Raw genomic sequence first — 19,666 nt, 5'->3', positions numbered from 1 at the left:
ACTCTTTATCTTTTGTAACAAAATTTTGAAAAAGAAAAGGTTGACATATTTCAATTTTTTTTCGAAATATTGACTAAATTTCAGTATATAAACGACCTTGGGTAACAGGTAAACACAAAGGCATTCCGGGTAATAAAGAAGTAGGTGGGTGTGCGAAAGGGATTTGAGTTAAGATAAGGGAACAGCGTTGCTACTAACAATTTTTTTCCCTACCAATTTTGTTCCCAAATCCGACCAAAATCGTGTACAACCTACCCAATAAATTTCAATTAGAAAAATGTATTCTGAAAGCATACAATTCATCTATTTAAGACTAGATCGCTCTCACCCGCTTCACTGAGTGTATGAAATTTCTACGTGCTACACTAAGTGTAATTTATTTTAATTAAACTCAACTTTCTTAAAATATGGGAAAATCAATATTTTATTTTATTTCATACAATTACTTAAAACCAATTAATTTCAACATCAACGTTTTAATTTTAGTAATTTTTTTTTATTTGATCGCCATATTGGATCCGCCATTTTGAATTAAAAAAAATTTACTTAAGATTCGTAATCGGCGATCCCAAACACTCTCGCGTGCCGGGTTTCGAATAAATAAAATCCTTTGAAAAAAAAATGGACCGCCATTTGGAATTTCGAAAAACTGACTTCAGATTCCTAATTAGCAACCCCAGAAACCCCCTGGTAACAAGTTCCAACCCATGACAATGCGTAAATCGTTCAGTATCAACGTTTTAGTTTTACTAGTCTCTTTTCGAGAGCATATTTTCGGCCACTAGGCCCATTCTAACTGCCCAAGACAGGTATGTAATTAAGGGAATGTTCCCCAATAATACCAGAGTAATTATATGTAAAAAACAAATTTTTAGCTGCATTTTAACATGTCGAGAAACAACACAAGTTTAACAAGTTGAGAACATCAGCGTTTTTATAAAAAACCGACCAGCGCGACCTATAAGAAAACTTTTTTCAAAGTAAAAAAACACGTTTCTCTTTTTTATCACAAATAAAAATAATTTGAGGTAGCATTAATGAATTTCCAAAAAAAAAATTTTTTTAACCACTCTAATACATATATATTTATTTTAAAGGGTAATACATTTTTATTTTGTATGTATGTTACCGCATAGCTTTGGACCACGGAAACCGATTTCTATAATTTTTCAAAGAAAAGTTGGTATCTCAGAGGTAGTATGGGACCCACTGATTTAGTTTAACGGCAATTTTAAATTTTTATATGAGAACTGAAGTCGGTTTTGTTTTTTGCTTAAAATTATTTGTTTTATTTCATCTAATTTTTAGGATCGTATGGTATATTAATTAATTTTAGTTTTTCATCTTTATTTAATCTTCAGATTTTGTTTTAAAAATAATTTTTTTTTTTAATTTCACTTAATTTAAAGTACTATTTTCTTCTTTATTGATTACATTTTTTTCTAATTTACTTTTCTTTTAATTTTAAGATTTTTTTAAAGGAAAAGAAAACTTGTACTTAATTTAATTTTTATTAATATGTTTTATTTATTTTTGCTTTATTTTCATTTATTTCTTTATTTACATTTGTTTATTCATTACTTTTTATTGTTGTAAAAAGGAAAATATGTCTGAGTTATTCCACGCCTATACGCAGGCGACTCTGCCCAAAAATGGCGGAGACTTATAATTATTTTTAGGAGTTGTAAAGAATTTTTTTTTTTAATGTGGAATCGAAAGTTATGTGGCGCTTGTAAAAAGTTCCCAGAAAATTATCATATGAATCGCTTAATCAAATCCAGATAAGCGACAAAAACCATAACAAATGACCCTACCCTATCGGAAACACAAACAACTAAAAATAAATCACTGCATTTATTTGTTTTTCGAGTTGCTAAATCTGAAGTCAGATTGGAAAAATTCTAAATGGCTGATCCAATATGGCGGCCAAAAAAAAAATTAAAATCGATTAGATTCGCCTAAAACTTTACAATCGGGGGATCTTAAGATCGCTGACTACGAATCTGAAATCGGATTTGAAATATTCAAAATAGCGGATCCATATTGGGCTGTAAGAATAAAAATTAAGCAATTAATTTTTCTTAAAATTTTAGACATTTAAATTTTTTTGTTAATAAATCGAGTAAAAGGCCTGAAATTTTAAGAAAAATCGATTGCATAGTTTTTAATCATACCGCCCATTGGGTCTACAATTTATCACGGAAGAGTTAAATTCAAGGTACGTACATACATGGCGTATGAGTAACGTTCTCAGAAAGACATATGCCAGAATTGCCCTGCAAATTTGAGCTCCTGGTTATCGCAAAGAAGCTGCAGATGAGTTAGCCAGGGAGGGATCAAGCATTGGATCCCATTACCTATCGGAACTATGTATATACAGAGAAATCGTTCTCCAATGTCACGGCAGTACACTGCCGTATATCTAAATTCATGTGGCCGGTGTACAATCCTAATAAAATATGCAACTTTTTAATACATCTCCAAACTGACGTTCTTCCTTTGCACCCACGCCAGAAAGCTGAGCATCGCCTACAACGGATCCTGTAGAAGTTGCTGGAATGAAAATGGACAAGAGACAGTAGAGCAACTTCTTTGCAAAAATCCACCTTTAATGGGTGGCAGGAATACCATATTAGGAGCCTTTGAGTTGACATCGATACAATATCTGTCTGGTATAAGTCTCCACAACATACTTAACTTTATCAACCACGCTGGCGGGCTTTTAGCAAAGTCACACGCGATTAATGATACGAAAATGGCTACCACTTGTGCGTAAAGTTTATCGCCATTTAACCTACGCTATACAATTTTTTCAATTCTATTTGTAGTAAAAAATTAATACCAGGTATTTTACTAACGAGGAGAGATGCCAAGTAGTTTTCGCAAATCCAAATAAAAGACGCAAACCTTTTTTACAATAATTGCAGTTTTGTTTGGCAGGGATTAACCCCCTAGTCGCACTAGTTGGCCCACTAGGAGATGTCGCCTAGAACCACTACCATTACCTCACTTATCACTCACTACATTTTCATATAGTAGAACTCATTGCATGATGCACTTTGAATGAAACAGAATGCACCAATACTATGCAAACCCAATTATAACACTACTACAGCAGCTAGAGAAAATAGGAAAATACCGTTACATACATACATATCTACATGCATATATACGCATTCAACAAATTCTGCAATTACTTTCGGCTCAACATTTCTTCTTCTTCTACATACTTTACTCTCCCTACTTTTCTCTCATATTTCATTTACACATCGGCTGTTAGTAAGTCAGAAAAACGAAATCAGTTCAATATTTTCTTTGAATATTCAATCCAATTCAATTTGAATTTGCATACCAAATCGAAAAAAAAACTTCACTATACCGAACGAATATCTTTCAGTGCTCTTTCCAGATTGAATTCTTTGCACAATATTTGTTCATTTCTCATACATAGATAGTAGTATATTTGCAGCAGTGAACAGCACATTGCAATGCAGTGAATTTGGCATTTGCAGAATTTTGCAAGCAAACACAAGTACATACATTCATATTTGTATGCAAACACAATGTATACACTTTCGCCTTTAAGCCTTGCCTAATCTCTTTTAATTGAAATGCATCGTTTTTGTTCGCCTACATACATAGATTCCACTCTTGTTTTTGATGTATTTTAAGTTTAATATTTTATCTTCAAGAATGGTTGCTATGTATTTTTTTCGTTCGTCCTCCAACTTTTTTTATATTTCATTACTTTCTTTATGCTTAGTAATGTGAATGAATTGCTGTTTGCGAATGTACCGAATATATATGTAGGTACGTGCTAGAGGGCTGCATAAATGGTTTTGAAAGCGCGCTCAAAATATTTGCTTATGTTCGCTATACTTCACTATTGATTCAATAATTTACTAAGCACTAGTACAGTTATTACCATAATTTCGAATACTGTATATTTTTTGACAAAAGAGTGCTAAATCGTTAAGTAAATAAATTAAAAAAAAATCGTATTATATTTTTAACACACATAAAAGTGAATAAATATAAATGATATCGCAGCAAACATATATGCATTTTAGTAGAGTTGCCACCAGCCGAAAAATTAAATTGAATTAACGAGACAGTAGCCCCAAAAATATTTCAACACGTTTACAAAATTTAAAAGATGTTAGGGAAAATTTAATATCAACAAATATTTTGATAGAGTTGCCAACTGTCTGAAAATTAAAATGAATTAAACAAAAAATTTGTTAACAAAAAGTTATTCTAAATACTATATATCCTTAGGGCAAATTAATTAACCTTTCATAAAATTATAGAATAATTTTAAAAAATTTGGAATAGAACTTATATTTTAACAGAGCTGTCACTTATTTAAAAATATGTATGATAAATTGGGTAATATAGTTATAATTTTTTTTATCCAAATACATTTTTAATCGAATTGCCAAATGTCAAAAAAGTTATTCTAAATACACATTTTATTAGAGTTTCCAACTCTCTTAAAATTGAAATGAACTTACGATTACCAACTATAAAATATGCTTAGTTAATTCATCAGTCAGAAAGTCATAAAAAAAACTTAAGAAAATTGAAATAAAGCGTATATTTTAACAGAGTCGCCACCCGTTAAAAAAGTTTTTTTTTTAAGTTTGCAATATTGTTAACTAATATATTTTTTAATTTTATTCCAAATGCAGAGTTGCCAAGTGTCAAAAAATCAAAAAGAAATATGTAAATATAATTGAATTCAAGCTAGAGAGAGAACGAAAGAAAGGTTATTTTAAAATTTTGTAATCAAACAGACATACCCACAGTGTTATCCTGAGTTTCGCCTCAAAGCAAATTCATCAGAAATTTTTCCATCCACCCATAGTGAATACGTACGATAGGCGGAAAGAGAAAAGTGAAGGATTTCGGGCGAAATGAAACTCATGATAAGGCTGATAGTGAAAAAATCGTCACACCACTTTTTAATGACAGCATTAGAATTGCCTTTCATTGTAGGTTATAATTCCTGCATAAGGATTATTTTCAAGATTTCCTCCGGATTTTGTCGGGATCATTCGTGTTTTACTCTTCCGAACTTTTTTAAATAACTTGGGGCATTTTTTGCGTTTATGTTATATTTATTGGTTTCGAGATTTTTGGGTAGCTTCGAGATTTTTGCGATTACTTCGGAATTTTCGGATTTCTCGGGATTATTTCGGGATGCTCAGGACTATATGATATTTAAGCACTATTTTGGTATTTTCGTGGCTAATCCGGGAGTTCAAGGAAATTTTTCAGTGTTTTCGGTACTATATGGGATTTTTCGAAACGAGATGAGTAAAGCGTTGAAAGATAAACAAATTAAAAGTCTTCCCAATTTCAATTCTAGATGATCCAACTAAAAAAAAAAAACCAAAAAAAGCTTTATGAAAAATCCTTACGATATTAAAGAATTTAAAAAATACCCAAAAGTCTTAAAAATTAGACAAAAGTGTCATTAGATATGTAGAGTCAGAAAAATCACGGAATACTTGAAAAGATTATATAACTTCTGCAAAATATATAGAGATGAAACACTAAAAACACTGTAAGCACGCTAAACTTACAAAAAAAAAAAAAACGAGACACATAAACTTATTCTTGGTACGTAGTTTATACAGAATACTATTCTTCTAGATCAGGTCATTTTCTCAAGAGATTTTCATTTTATGTTTGCATTGCGAATGAAAAAATGCTCAAACTTTAACATTGGAAAATCTTGCTCATATACCAAGTTAGAATAACTACTTAGCAGAAGCACGTGATTAGTGAATTTCACTTCATTACTTTTCATGTTCATTTGCTATGTTATTTACATCCTTTACTAACTATTTTTAGTGTGTAAATAGCCAACAGGTAAAGTGAAATCATTTAAGCAGCTCTCTACTCAGTACGTGCCTACATAAGTTAAATGTCAGTGCCTTTGTGAAAGGCGTAAAATTTTGCAATTAAAATCAGATCAATCGAAATAAGCGCAATCGATTTGATTTTTTGTTCGCAAAAAAAAAGCGTGAAATAAAAACAATGCGCTGAGCAAATCGGAAAAAATTACAAAAGGGCAAATGTGAATATTTAAAAGCGTATTTTACGTATTTATTAATGCTGGTAGCCTTGAACGCTCTGAGCACTTAAATCATATCGAAGCACATAACCACTTTAGCAATGTACATATGTATGTAAGTTAATGTCAAAGTGCACTTGCAGAATTGCTAAATTTTGCATTCATAGTGAAGAGATGAAGGAGTGTAATTAAAATTCAACTCATTTACCTAATACAAACGAGAAAAAAACTAATGTGCATGGCAATATTAACTGTGCAAAAATAAACTGTGCGCTAGTTTGTGCGACACAAATGGGACTGAAGTGGAATAAAACGATATGACATTGGGAAAGAAAGGTTGCTTTGAAACAAATTTAATGCGGTGAAGGATTCGTTAGCTAAAAAATTTTCGGGAAAGTGTATACGGGGGAAAGTGCATGTCACGAATCTAGAAGAAAAATTCGGTCTTATATTGAGTAAGAGCTGCCGATTGGCAGCACCAACGGTGAAACTCCAATCTCTTAGCTCTCCAGAAAGAGGTCAAACAACTTTTTAGCAGTGCAAAACGAACTAAGTACTGGGACGATTACTCTTCAACGCTAACAATTTTAGGAAATCCCGTGAAGGCATTTCCTCCAACCGGGGGGTAGCCTCACTTTACAGGTGTTAAACCACCACACACAGGAGGACAGTCTATCTGCAAGAAGAACTGGATTTTCTAGCCTTGATGCAAAATCTTTTGCTCCCATGAGCTAAACATCTTCATCCTAAAGCCGATAGAGAAAATTCTGGGTAACCCAAAAGTTCTACGACCCCAACGTCAATGCTGTTACACTATGAGCAATAACTTATTCCAATTACCGGCTACCAAACGGCACGAGCTCTATGGGGCAAGCTAGTGCTCTGTGCATTTTTAGATACTCAAAGTAACATTCGATCTCTAAAGAAAGGACTCCTATTTGCAGATGGAACGAAACCATGCAAGGAACCAGAGAAAATCAAAACCCGATTTCTCATCTCCCACCTGAACAAAGACGATATGGTTAACATAAAAACTTTTGAGAAAAGGTTCCAGAACGAACTAAATATCAAATCAGCCTAGAACCAAAAGGTTTTTCACATATGGCTAAAGAGCTGTCGATATAGTGGCAGGAATATGTAGCCCTAAGGCCAAAATATATATTCCTACGGGGAACTACCGTACCATCCTTCAGAGTTTGTACCATCAGTATAAGCTGAGGTAGTAGATGAACTGATCAGCAAGCTGATAAGCTCCGAAAGAAAAAACACAGCGCATGCATTGAAATAAATGTACTAAATTTACTCTTTCAGCTCAGCTACAAACTTTTTTTTGCACGAAAGGCCTTATGGCTGCTGATGTAAAGGGTAAAGGGTATTTAACACGGTTGCCAACCGTCCCGTTTTCGGCGGGACTGCCCCAGATTTAAGAGCTATGTCCTGGTCCCAGTACAATTCTTGCCGAGACGAAAAAAGTATCGGTTTTTGGCAAGCAAAAAAATGTAGAACTCTTTTAGAAGTAAAATTTGTAATTGTGTCGCGGTTCAAATGAGTGATGTACAAAGTATGTATGTTCGATATTTTTTTTTTTAAGGAAGAAACTATCTGCAAAGAAATCCCCAAAGATCAACACGTTGTTATTACTTTAACACTGGCTCTGTGTTAAACTCAAATGCCAAGTTGTATGCAAATTTATTGAATTTTCCTGAGTTTTGGACGAAGTTAAGGGATTTGTTATGTACTTTGTTGTGGTAAATATGAACAATATTTTAATAAGAAATTCGCGGAAAATTTTAAGCAAAAAATTTTACATACATTGTGAAAAACTCCCTGTTCCAATAATTTAGTGTGAAATTTATAATTTGGTGTGATTTTTATTTCAATTTTAGTAAATGTTATCATTAAGGCTTCGTTTTATGGAAATTTTTGTATATGAAATGTTAATTTTTCGTTTTTTTTTTTTGGGGTTATTTATTATACAAATTATATTAAACCATTTTATTGAGCTTTAGGCCGTTAATAATGAAAATTTTTGCGGAAAAACAACAGTAATTTACATTTTGGTAGAAGTTATAGCTGCTATTTCGGAAATCACCACGTCTCAGACTTCTTCAACCGCCATGACTGGTATATGAACCAGCGACTTTGGGTTACAAAGCCGTGCTAAGTTCGCCAGCTCGCCACGAAATTATTGTTGCCTTTTCCACTTCCAGTTTAAAAGTATAAAAATGTATGTCCAGTTTTTGAGATTACCAAATATCTATACCCTTCTTTCAAATGACCAAAATGTAAATGAATAAATTATGAAAACTTGATGTCCAGGTTTTAAACTACCAAAAGTTTATGTCAAGCTTTCAAAGGACCTAAAATTTATGTCCAGTTTATAAATTATAAAAAAAAAAAAATTCCCAGTTTTTAAATTACCAAAAATGTATGTATATTAATTTTTCCAATGGTCAAAATTGTTTGCTCAGTTTAAAAATTATGAAAAATGTATGTCCAGGGTTTAAGTAGCCAAAACAAAGATTGTTATTTTAAATTATCACCAATAGTTTTAGGTTCTCTAAATCTCCAATTTCCAATTTTTGAATTACAAAAAAATTATGTCCAGTTTTCAAATTCACAAAAAATATTTTCAACTTTTTAATGACAAAAAATTTACACCTAGTTCTCAAATGGCCATAAACTTATGCCCAGTTCTAAAATTGACAAAAATACAAAAATCCAGTTTTTAAGTTTCCAAGAAATTTGTCATAAAATTTATGTGCAGTTTTTAAGTGACCAAAAAAATATTTTTTGTTTATAAATAACTATCAAATTATGTATGGTGTTCAAATTATCAAAAATGTGTGCCCAGTTTTTAAATGTTTAAGAAATATTTGCATAGTTTTTAAATTGCCTAAAAAATTATCCAGTTTTCAAACTTCTCGAAAATTATGGCTTGTTGTAAAATTACCAAAGATTTGTGTCCAGTATTTAAATGATTAAAATGTAAGTCTAGTATTTAAATGACCAACAACTTATGTCCATGTTTCGAATTGCCAAAAAAAAAAATATGTACATACTTTTTTGGAATTTTGGAACATTTGCTCTTTTATTGCACTTACTTGATATGAATGTTATTTCGCTCAGCATTATCCATCGCGCTGCAAAGTACAAATGTATTTGTAAATATTTTCCCAGACGATGATGCAATTTGATTGTCACATCTCGTGCATGATCCAGCACCGTATCGGGCATATAAGAAAATTGCACCGGTTCGCCGGCATATTGACGTCCGCCAATGCTGAAGAAGACCTTGGCGTGCACAAAAACCTGCAAGCAAATTAAATTATGGAGATCAGCAAATGTTTGATAAAAAGAAAAAAATAAAATCACTTCACAATTGACAATTGAAAGATTTTTTAGTGAAGTAAAAAACTCCGTCCCATTCAGTAATGTAGGCCTTTTTAATTCTTCACTCGACTAGTATTTATGTGTCAGAAGCCTCTGCCGATGATATTAGACAAAACCTTCAATTTTCTTTTTGGTAAGGTGGGAGTCCCAAAATAGGACTAAAGAAAAATTTGCCGTTGCTGATCTTTTTTCAACTATTGGAAGAAAAGATGGAAACAACATTTCTTTCTGGTGATTTTGTCAGATTACAATTATTAGGAATCTGATTTTGTGTAAGGGTAAGAGATATTTTTTCTGCTTGTAAATTCTAACCTTGCCGATTCCTGCTTTGGTGAAAACTTACTCGAGCAGTCAGGAAAGGGGGTGCTGCGTGACGTGTTTAGTTCCTTCAGAAGCTGGATATGTATTTTTGGTAAATCTGCTTCAATATTAAGAACATAGTTTGTTACACCAGAGTGACGCATCTCTCATGATCTTCTGCTGCAGGTGGTGGCTGAATTGTGATTATGTTTTTAATGGGACAGGAATTCATGAAACTGGCAACTAACTCTCGGTGAATTTTGTCGACCTTTGCGCATATGTCTGTACACTGTCTGGTCTAAACTAACTAAATAGTTTGCAGAGATAATTTGGGAGGTGGCTTTTGCTCAAAGGAGTGTCAGTGTTTGGCTTACACGACGCAAAACCCGCACATAAGTTGCATGCCTCTTAACTTGGAGCACTATGTGACTTAGTGTAAAGGTCGTGTACACTAAGCCATTCCGAAGTGCAGTATTTCGACAGGCATGTAATCAAATGCTTTGTAAGTTGCCAACACGTTTTTTTGCCTTTTAACCAAGTACTTCCGGCAGAATATGCGGAAGCTTTGTTGCGTCTCTGGTGCTGATTACTCTTGTATATGCTAAGAATGAGAGCGAGCTGCCGTAAGTAAAGCCTACGATTTTCGGGTAATCGACCATAACAAGTCATAACTCATCGATGTGGCGCTTCTTGCAGTAAATAATTGGGGATGGAAGAATCATTAATTCTTCACATTTGATATCACCAATTCTTTTGGCTTGCGTCATTAACGAGCAACTGCTAGCATATTGGATCAGAGAAACTCCCCTCTTGAACAAAAGTAGTGAGAAGAAAACCTTGTAAAATCAACCATCTCCTCTACCCTTACCAGACCTGTTGTCCGTAGGGCATTTTATTTTTGAAACTGGGCTATGAAGCCATCTAGGACAAAGTACATATGTAGTTATTCTTCTCTGACAGCAAAATTGGTTCTTGCTCAGATGCCATGTATTATCTGAGGTTGCCTTCTCTGTGCTTTCGTTTAGCTAAACAAGCTTCAAGATTTCTACTAAACCTCTAGAATTATTTTAATATTTTTTAATGCCTGATTTTATCAAATTTTATTGCAACAATTTGCTAAAAGAGGTTTTAAGTTTTGTTTTGATACCTAGATTTGCGACATGGCTGCATTCCGCGTTACGAAGGAGAACACATGACATACACAGTATATTTACATACGTAATTATTTCCAATTTTCAACATAAAAATGTTCTTGTAAAATGCACCTTCAATGAAGCACTTGAAAAGGGCGATGGGTAATCGGAAATTCGACAGCCTATCGCTTAGCAATATGCTTGCACATATGTATGTACATATGTATATCAACAGAGGTTAAGCTCGTATATAGGGTTGCCAGATTTTTTTTGGCGCGAAATCAGTACATTCGACTTTTCCAAGCTATAAAAATCAGTACTTTTCAGTACACTTTTATTCCAAGCAGAATTATGAATGTTAGTAGCAGATAATACTTTAAAACGCCAGAGTACTTATTTTTAATAATGTCTTGGTATATAAATGAAATGTTGTTCACAAAACATAAAAATGTTATTCTTTTTAGTATGAGTATGCACATTAACATGTAGTATGAAATACCTTTATAATATCATCACAGGAGCCAATAAATTATTTTATATATATGAAATTTTTTAATAGCAATAATAAGATGATTTCCACTTTCAGTGTTTAAATAGTCAAAGAACTCTAAACATTATATTTTAATATTACTTTTAATTTGAAGTTCATTTTCTAAAATTTGAATCGGTTTCTCTCTTTTCGCCAGGAAGCAAACTTTATACTTAAGTAAGTTCCTCTCAGCTGCTTCGTTTAAACGTGATATTTAAAAAAACAAAACTACATATTTATTCAAACTGTGGAAAGATACCTCTATTTAAGGACTGCATCCGTATTGCCTCATGGATTAAATTACCTTTTTCAACTGCGCAAAAACTTTGAAATTGAGTACGTCTGGCAACCGTACTCGTATAATAATTACGGGTGATATAGTATGTATGTATGTATGTATGTATATTTATTAGTCAGGCACGAGTCAGCAAGATCAGTCGATCAAAAATCCATCATCGAAATACAAATAAGTAATTAAATAGGGTTGATAAAATTGACAAGAAATATATTGTAGGAAATTATTCTATATAAAAGGGGTACAAATACTACTTATATGTATGTATATGTATTAATACATCATATATGTATGGCACTAAGTTTGTGTGATAGAAGTCTGTAAGTTAGGCATAAATATGTCAGTCCTTTGTGAGCTTGATATGGCGCGAAGTTAATAGAAATGAGAAAAAGTACGTACTCGCATGTATGTAATACATATGTATGTAACGGGTGATTTTTTAAGAGCTTGATACCTTTTTTTTTTAAAAAAACGCATAAAATTTGCAAAATCTCATCGGTTCTTTATTTGAAACGTTAGATTGGTCCATGACATTTACTTTTTGAAGATAATTTCATTTAAATGTTGACCGCGGCTGCGTCTTACGTGGTCCATTCGGAAAGTCCAATTTTGGGCAACTTTTTCGAGCATTTCGGCCGGAATAGCCCGAATTTCTTCGGAAATGTTGTCTTCCAAAGCTGGAATAGTTGCTGGCTTATTTCTGTAGACTTTAGACTTGACGTAGCCCCACAAAAAATAGTCTAAAGGCGTCAAATCGCATGATCTTGGTGGCCAACTTACCGGTCCATTTCTTGAGATGAATTGTTCTCCGAAGTTTTCCCTCAAAATGGCCATAGAATCGCGAGCTGTGTGGCATGTAGCGCCATCTTGTTGAAACCACATGTCAACCAAGTTCAGTTCTTCCATTTTTGGCAACAAAAAGTTTGTTAGCATCGAACGATAGCGATCGCCATTCACCGTAACGTTGCGTCCAACAGCATCTTTGAAAAAATACGGTCCAATGATTCCACCAGCGTACAAACCACACCAAACAGTGCATTTTTCGGGATGCATGGGCAGTTCTTGAACAGCTTCTGGTTGCTCTTCACTCCAAATGCGGCAATTTTGCTTATTTACGAAGCCATTCAACCAGAAATGAGCCTCATCGCTGAACAAAATTTGTCGATAAAAACACATTTCGAACCGAACACTGATTTTGGTAATAAAATTCAATGATTTGCAAGCGTTGCTCGTTAGTAAGTCTATTCATGATGAAATGTCAAAGCATACTGAGCATCTTTCTCTTTGACACCATGTCTGAAATCCCACGTGATCTGTCAAATACTAATGCATGAAAATCCTAACCTCAAAAAAATCACCCGTTATGTATGTATGTACGTCTGTAGTGATATGATTGTAGCGCTTATTTAGTTTTCCATACAGTACTCGTATAGTTGTTTTTTACTGTTTGCCTACCTTTCAGTTCTTTGAAATGGGCTAATCAAAATACATACATATGTACATACATAAATATGTTTCACGTAATTTGCACATACATATCCATGTACCTAGATAGCTACATACATACCGCATATGTATATTTTCTTTGGTTATTCTATCCTTCGTGTACAAATAAAAATTGTTGAAAAAAGATAATAATAAAAGTACAAAGCATAAAGCATGTAATTGCTTTGAGATCCCTTTGGATAAGCAATAGCTAAACATACAATTATTTATGGAATTTAGGCCACGCGCGTTCAAGCTAGGCGCAAAGTAAAATCAATAAATGGCAACCACTGTTGTGTTTATTACTCGCTGATAGGAGATACTACTTAATAATTTGTGTTGTCCTTAGTTTTGTGCCGTTTGGGAGCGAGGTAAAGTGAGAAGGCGTAAAACTTTGCGTGCGCTGGGTGTGGGTCACGCCACGTTAAATCCCCGCCCAAAGAAAAGAAAAAAAAAACAGCCTCGGATGAAAGCTAGATTCTTCAACATCTCGCACAACTGCGCCCATGCCTCGACGGAAGAGAAGGATCAGGCGTCCAAGGATCTCTTCTTCGTGCTTGGCGATTTTAAGCCAAGGTGGGCAAGGAAGTGATCTTCGGAACCACCGTCGGAAAATTCAGCCTCCACGACGAAACGTCCGATAACGGACTGAGGCTGATCGACTTCGACGGTGCTCGAAACATGGTAATATGTAGTACTAGGTTCCAGCATAAGAACATCCTCCAAGCTACATGGCTGTCTCCAGATCAAAAAACGAGAAACCAAATCGATCATGTTGTGATAGACGGAAGGCATGCTTCAAGCGTTTTGGACGTACGTACACTCCGAGGGTCAAACATCGACTCGGACCACTATCTTGTTGTAGCCAAGATACGCACCCGCCTCTGTGCAGCAAAAAATGTGCACCCAAGAATGCAAGGAAAGCTTAACGTCAAAAAGCTGCAATCACAGCAGACGGCCAATTTATTCGCCACTCGACTCACACACCTGCTCTCTGAGAGCACTCTTCAACAATCCGACATACACGAGCAGTGGAATCGATCATCTAGTACCGCCGCCGAAGAAGTAGTTGCATTTCAGAGAGCCCGAAAGAATAACTGGTACGACGAGGAATGTTAAGAAGCCGCAGAGAAAAAAGATGCCGCCTACAGGGCCACGCTGCGATCGGGCGCAACGCGAGCCATGTGGGACCGTTATAGGGAACTGAAGAAGGAAGCGAGACGTATTTGCCGCAATAAGAAGAGAGAGGCGGAAATACGTGAGTGCGAAGAGCTTGAGATGCTGGTCGACTTTAAGAACACCCGAAAATTCTGTAAGAACAACAATGGCGACCTAGTGACCGATGTCCAGAATATACTTAAATTGTGGAGGGAACACTTACAACCTACTGAATGGTAGCAGCGCTGAAAATAGTGAAGAAGACGAACCCGAGTGCCCAGCCGATGATGATGGAGTAGCTGTCCCACCGCCTGACTATGACGAGGTATGGCTAGCGATTACGCGGCTGAAAAGCAACAAAGCTGCTGGAGCTGACAGTCTGCTAGCCGAGCTATTCAAGTATGAGGTGCATGCATCAGCTCGTATGCAGAATATGGTCAGATGAACGCATGCCCGACGACTGGAATTTAAGTGTACTCTGCCCAATCCACAATAAAGGCGACCCCGTTATACGCGCCAAATACCGCGGAATCAGCCTTCTAAACATAGGCTACAAGGTCTTATCGAGTGTATTGTGCGAAAGACTGAAGCCCACCCTCAACGAGCTGATTGGACCTTATCAGTGTGGCTTTAAGCCTGGAAAATCCACCATAGATCAGGTATTGACAATACGCCAAATCTTGGAAAAGACCAGCGAGAATAGGATCGACACACACCATCTATTTGTCGATTTCAAAGCCGCTTTCGACAGCACGAAGAGAAGTTGCCTTTATGCCGCGATGTCTGAATTTGGTATCCCCGCGAAACTAATACGACTGTGTAAAATGATTGCTCAACGTCACCCACCAGCTCCATCAGAATAGAGAAGGACCTCTCCGAGCCGTTTGATACCAAACGAAGTTTCAGACAAGGGGACTCCCTTTGGTGTGATTTCTTTAATCTGATGTTGGAGAAAATAATAAGAGCCGCAGAATTGCACCGCTCAGGCACAATGCTTTACAAGAGCGTACAATTGCTGGCGTATGCCGACGACATCGATATTATCGGTAAAAACAAGGGCTACGTCTGTTCTGTCTTCTAGCGATTAGATAGGGAAGCAAAGCGAATGGGATTGGTGGTGAACGAGGACAAAACGAAGTATCTCCTGTCATCACACAAACAGTCAGAGCATACGCGCCTTGGCACCCACGTCACTGTTGGCGGTTGCAAGTTTGAAAAAGTAGACGACTTCATTTATTTCGGAACCTGCATTAACACCAATAATAATTTCAGCCTTGAAATCCAACGGAGAATCACTCTTGCCAACAAGTGCTACTTTGGACTGGGTAGGCAATTCAGGAGTAAAGTCCTCTCTCGAAGTACGAAAACCACGCTCTATTAGTCACTCATCATGCCCGTGCTGGTATATGGCGCAGAAGCATGGACAATGACAACATCCGATGAGGCGGCTCTTGGAGTGTTTGAGTGAAAGATTTTGCCGAAGATTTACGGGCCTTTACGCGTTGGAGACGGCGAGTACCGCAGACGATGGAACAATGAGCTGTATGAGCTTTACAACGATATAGACATAATGCAGCGAAATAAAGTTCAGCGGCTCCGCTGGCTTGGCCATGTCGTTCGAATGGACAGAAACGCTCCTACTCTGAAAATATTCAACGCGGGCCGCGATGCTGGTAACAGAGGAAGAGGAAGGCCTCGTGTGCGTTGGAAAGACCAGGTGGAGAAGGATAACAATAAGCTCATACACTTCTTCGGTTACCATCAAATTAAACACATCGATAGGTTCCATTGAACAGACATTAACTTCCGGTGTATTATTTGTAGATGTTGACTCAAAAGTGAAGGACTTCAAAGACGCTCCACTTACATTATTCTAGATATTTAGGGTTGGGTTTGTAGAAACACCATGTTCAGACTGAGCATCTGTAGACGATGATGAATCTACCTCCAATTGTTCGCCCGAATTGCTGGAATCAAAATCTGATGGGACATAGTCATACGATCCAGACGGTTCAAAGTCAGTACGATCGCTCCCCTCCTCCCCCTCCTCCCCCTCTTCCTCCTCGTCTCGATTGCGACTTCCATAAAAAACGCTTGGTTTTACTGAATAATCTCTATTCGCCATTTTAAAATTTAAATGAAATAACAAAGAATAATAGAAATAAAAAGTTAAAATTACTGATGTGACCTCCGGTGGGTCACACGGCACTACTTATATACATGTATAAGCCATGTGCCAAGTAACCCACCGGTAGTCACCCTCTTTAAACACACAAATTACAGCAGAAAATATTAACAAAACACACTCAGTATATAACTACTACGTAAAGATGACTTTAAAACAAAAAAACTTTATTGGCACCTGGTGAACGGTTTTTGTTTTGTATGGCGGCAGCGAACGTGTTAAATAAGTTTTTTCTTTTTTCAAATATATTTATTATTTTCTTAGTTTAATTTTCTTTTAATTTTTAGATTTTATTGTTTTAAAAAGAAAAATTTCATTAAGTTTTTATTTTGTTTAATTTTTTTTTTCTTTTGTTATATTTTAAATTTTTAGATTTTGTTCGAAAATAAAAAAATTTTTTTTTTTTCAAGTACTATTTTCTTTTTTTTTGATTCTTTTTTTTCTATGTTTTAGATTTTGTGCTTATAAAAAGAAAACAAAATTTATTTCATCTAATTTTTAATTTTTTTTTATTTTTGCTTTATTTTCTTTTAATTGTTTATATTTTTTTATTTTCGTTTTTATAAGTTTTCATTATTTTGAAATGAGATATATATATATTTTATAAATTTAGATTTTTAAAAAGGTTATTGCTAAAAGGCGAAAAGAATAGCGCTAAGACCTGCTCGTTAGCACATCTTCGATCGATTAGTCTTTCGAAAGACAGGAAAGGGCTTTCAAAATAGTTGCCAGTAGTGACCATTGTCTTACAAAATACTTTTGTCGCTCTGTAATACAAGTATTTTTTTCCTCACCTGCACATCCTTGGAAAACATATTGTTCGTATGCAATATGACAGCGCTGAAATTTCGTACGCTTTCAAATTCGAACGTAATTTCCACCGGATTACCAACTAGATTAGGGGTATCATTTCGCCAGCCAATCCACTCGAAACCTAGAGGTAAAATGTAAAAAAACTGTTATTATTACGAGTTTAAGTTTTCAAAGTATTTTTCGGGTTTACAATTGAACCAAAATAAAAGGTAAACAATTAAAAAAACATTGAAGTAAGATTGGTCTTACTGATGGGTAAACTTAAAAAATAAAAACATGTTTAAATGTACCAGCAACCTTAAAAAGCTGCAACATTACAAATTATTGCTTTCACAGCTTGCTTCGATAGCTTAACCTTATTCATTGATCTTTATTTTGACTTTATTGAAATTTGAACTTCAGCAATCCCACCTTTTCCAAATCCATGTATATCTGTTCGAAAATTATCCTTGCCCTTTTGTCCATCTACTAATTGTCCCAATCCATCTACATAGCGATCGCCATCTTCATGACCGTCATACGTCTTGTCCGATAAATCAATTTCCATGCCACGCTGAACGCCTTTGGGTATGCTATACGAAACGATGCCATCTGTGTAGGATAAAATAAGAAATTTCGTGTTTTTTTTATACAAATCTTCGCATATAAATAATAAATATAATTAAAAAATGGTTTTGAAAAAGTAGAAATATAATATTACGAATTTTGGAAAAATGGTTTCTTTTAAAGATATTTAAGTAAGTGAAGGGTAGAAATCTTAATTGCTAGTAAATATTGCTAACACCCAACTTGGATCTTTGACTACAGTCGATATTTCGATTCTCTATGATATTGAGGATATACATATGTACGTATGTATATTCCTTGAGCAGAAGTAGTCTTGTCTATAACCTACTTGCGTGGACTATGTATTTAAAAACTTTTGCAATGCCAAAAATCTGATGGCTGTGGCTACTAGCAATGCTAAGACACTATGAAGTATGTATGTAAACATGTCGGCTTCTCGAATAGTAAGGCGGCGGTTGAAGTTTGTGAAGGAAACTTTCCAGGGCAGACATTTGTTAGTTGATTTTAACCAGAGAGCTATTTTTGAACCAAGAGATGTCATGCTAGTGCAGCAAAAGCATAATTCGAAGTGCTTCTGACCATGGATCGGGTGAGGATCCTTCTAAGGCTAAAAAATTCTAAAAAATTTTTGTTTTAGGAAAATTCTGAGTTCAGTGATTGATATGAGCTTACGGAAAACTGCCTAAGATCGGTTGGTTGTTTGCCTGGGCAGTTTGTTAGTTAGTAGGTAGGCTAGATGGGTGCTTGGTTGGTGAATATGGCGTTTGTTGAGAACAAACCAATTAGCACTAAGTAAGTTTTGTTCTATAACGACAACTGAAAATAGTCAATCGTTAGATCAAAATCTTAATTAAATCCACTGGGCATATGTCGCTTAACTCATTTAGAGAAGGAAAGGAAATATTTTAAGGACACAACAGAACAAAGGACGCAATAGACAGTTACCATTACATACATATATCGTCGTTTAAAGTACCAAACCGCGTATCGTCATTCTGCAAAACCGCGTAACTGACATTGGCTGCAAAAAATTGGATTTGCTCACACAAGCTCTTGGCTCTATCCTTATCCATTCGTCCGGAAATATACTAGGCGGAAATGCGATTGCTTTATAAAAAAGAGAACCATTTTGAAATATGAAAATAATTTCTACAACTTCACATACGCGGTTTTGCATTTTGTTGATACGCGGTTTTGCACTTTAAACGGCGATATATTATCTATATACTTATCTGAACCTGAGTACAACTGGGTAAAAAGCCCTATACGCGTTGAGTTTACCGACGCTATGAGATGTTGCCAATGTAGGTATTATCTATCACCTGTCACTGTTATAAATTTTTATCAAAGAAGTTGCTTCACTAGGTGACATGAGACTATTGTATGGAAGGCATGCGAGTATGGAAAGTGAGTATTTATAGACATGGCAGCTTTTTGCATTCTTTCAATAATCCGGTTGCTCGCAGTTAGTAATAGTTCCGTTGCCGGAAAAATTGTTCCATAAAAACTTCGATACCGATTTTTTTTTTTTATAAAATTGTAAATAAATTTGTTTCTGATGAAGACCTTCGTAATAACTATTTTTATGGACCGCTCGAAAATTACTTGCGCTGTGGGAACGGGGATCTTCAATTAGATATGCCTCTGTGGCTTAGAGATTTATAGAATGACTGAGAATAGGCATAGTGGTTTTATCAGACAATAAGTCTGCGAAAAGGGTCCTTGG

The 19,666-nt window shown here is 35.2% G+C and overlaps 1 protein-coding gene across 1 annotated transcript in view; it reads right to left on the bottom strand.

Annotated features, from left to right (window-relative positions):
• Positions 1-19,666, bottom strand: part of LOC118735729 (discoidin domain-containing receptor 2) — a 532,634-nt gene that overhangs the window by 258,727 nt on the left and 254,241 nt on the right. The window contains exons 8-10 of the mRNA XM_036465663.1: positions 17,785-17,964; positions 17,355-17,494; positions 9,187-9,394 (exon numbers count right to left, since the gene is read on the bottom strand). Of these exons, the coding sequence (XP_036321556.1) occupies positions 9,187-9,394; positions 17,355-17,494; positions 17,785-17,964 (528 nt within the window). The remainder of the gene's footprint in view (positions 1-9,186; positions 9,395-17,354; positions 17,495-17,784; positions 17,965-19,666) is intronic.

This window comes from Rhagoletis pomonella, unplaced genomic scaffold (genome assembly GCF_013731165.1).
Source record: "Rhagoletis pomonella isolate Grant_MI unplaced genomic scaffold, Rhpom_1.0 Rhpom_scaffold_00003, whole genome shotgun sequence".
Taxonomy (NCBI): domain Eukaryota; kingdom Metazoa; phylum Arthropoda; class Insecta; order Diptera; family Tephritidae; genus Rhagoletis; species Rhagoletis pomonella.
The sequence above is the reverse complement of the archived record's forward strand: the minus strand, read 5'-3'. Positions and strand labels throughout refer to the sequence as shown.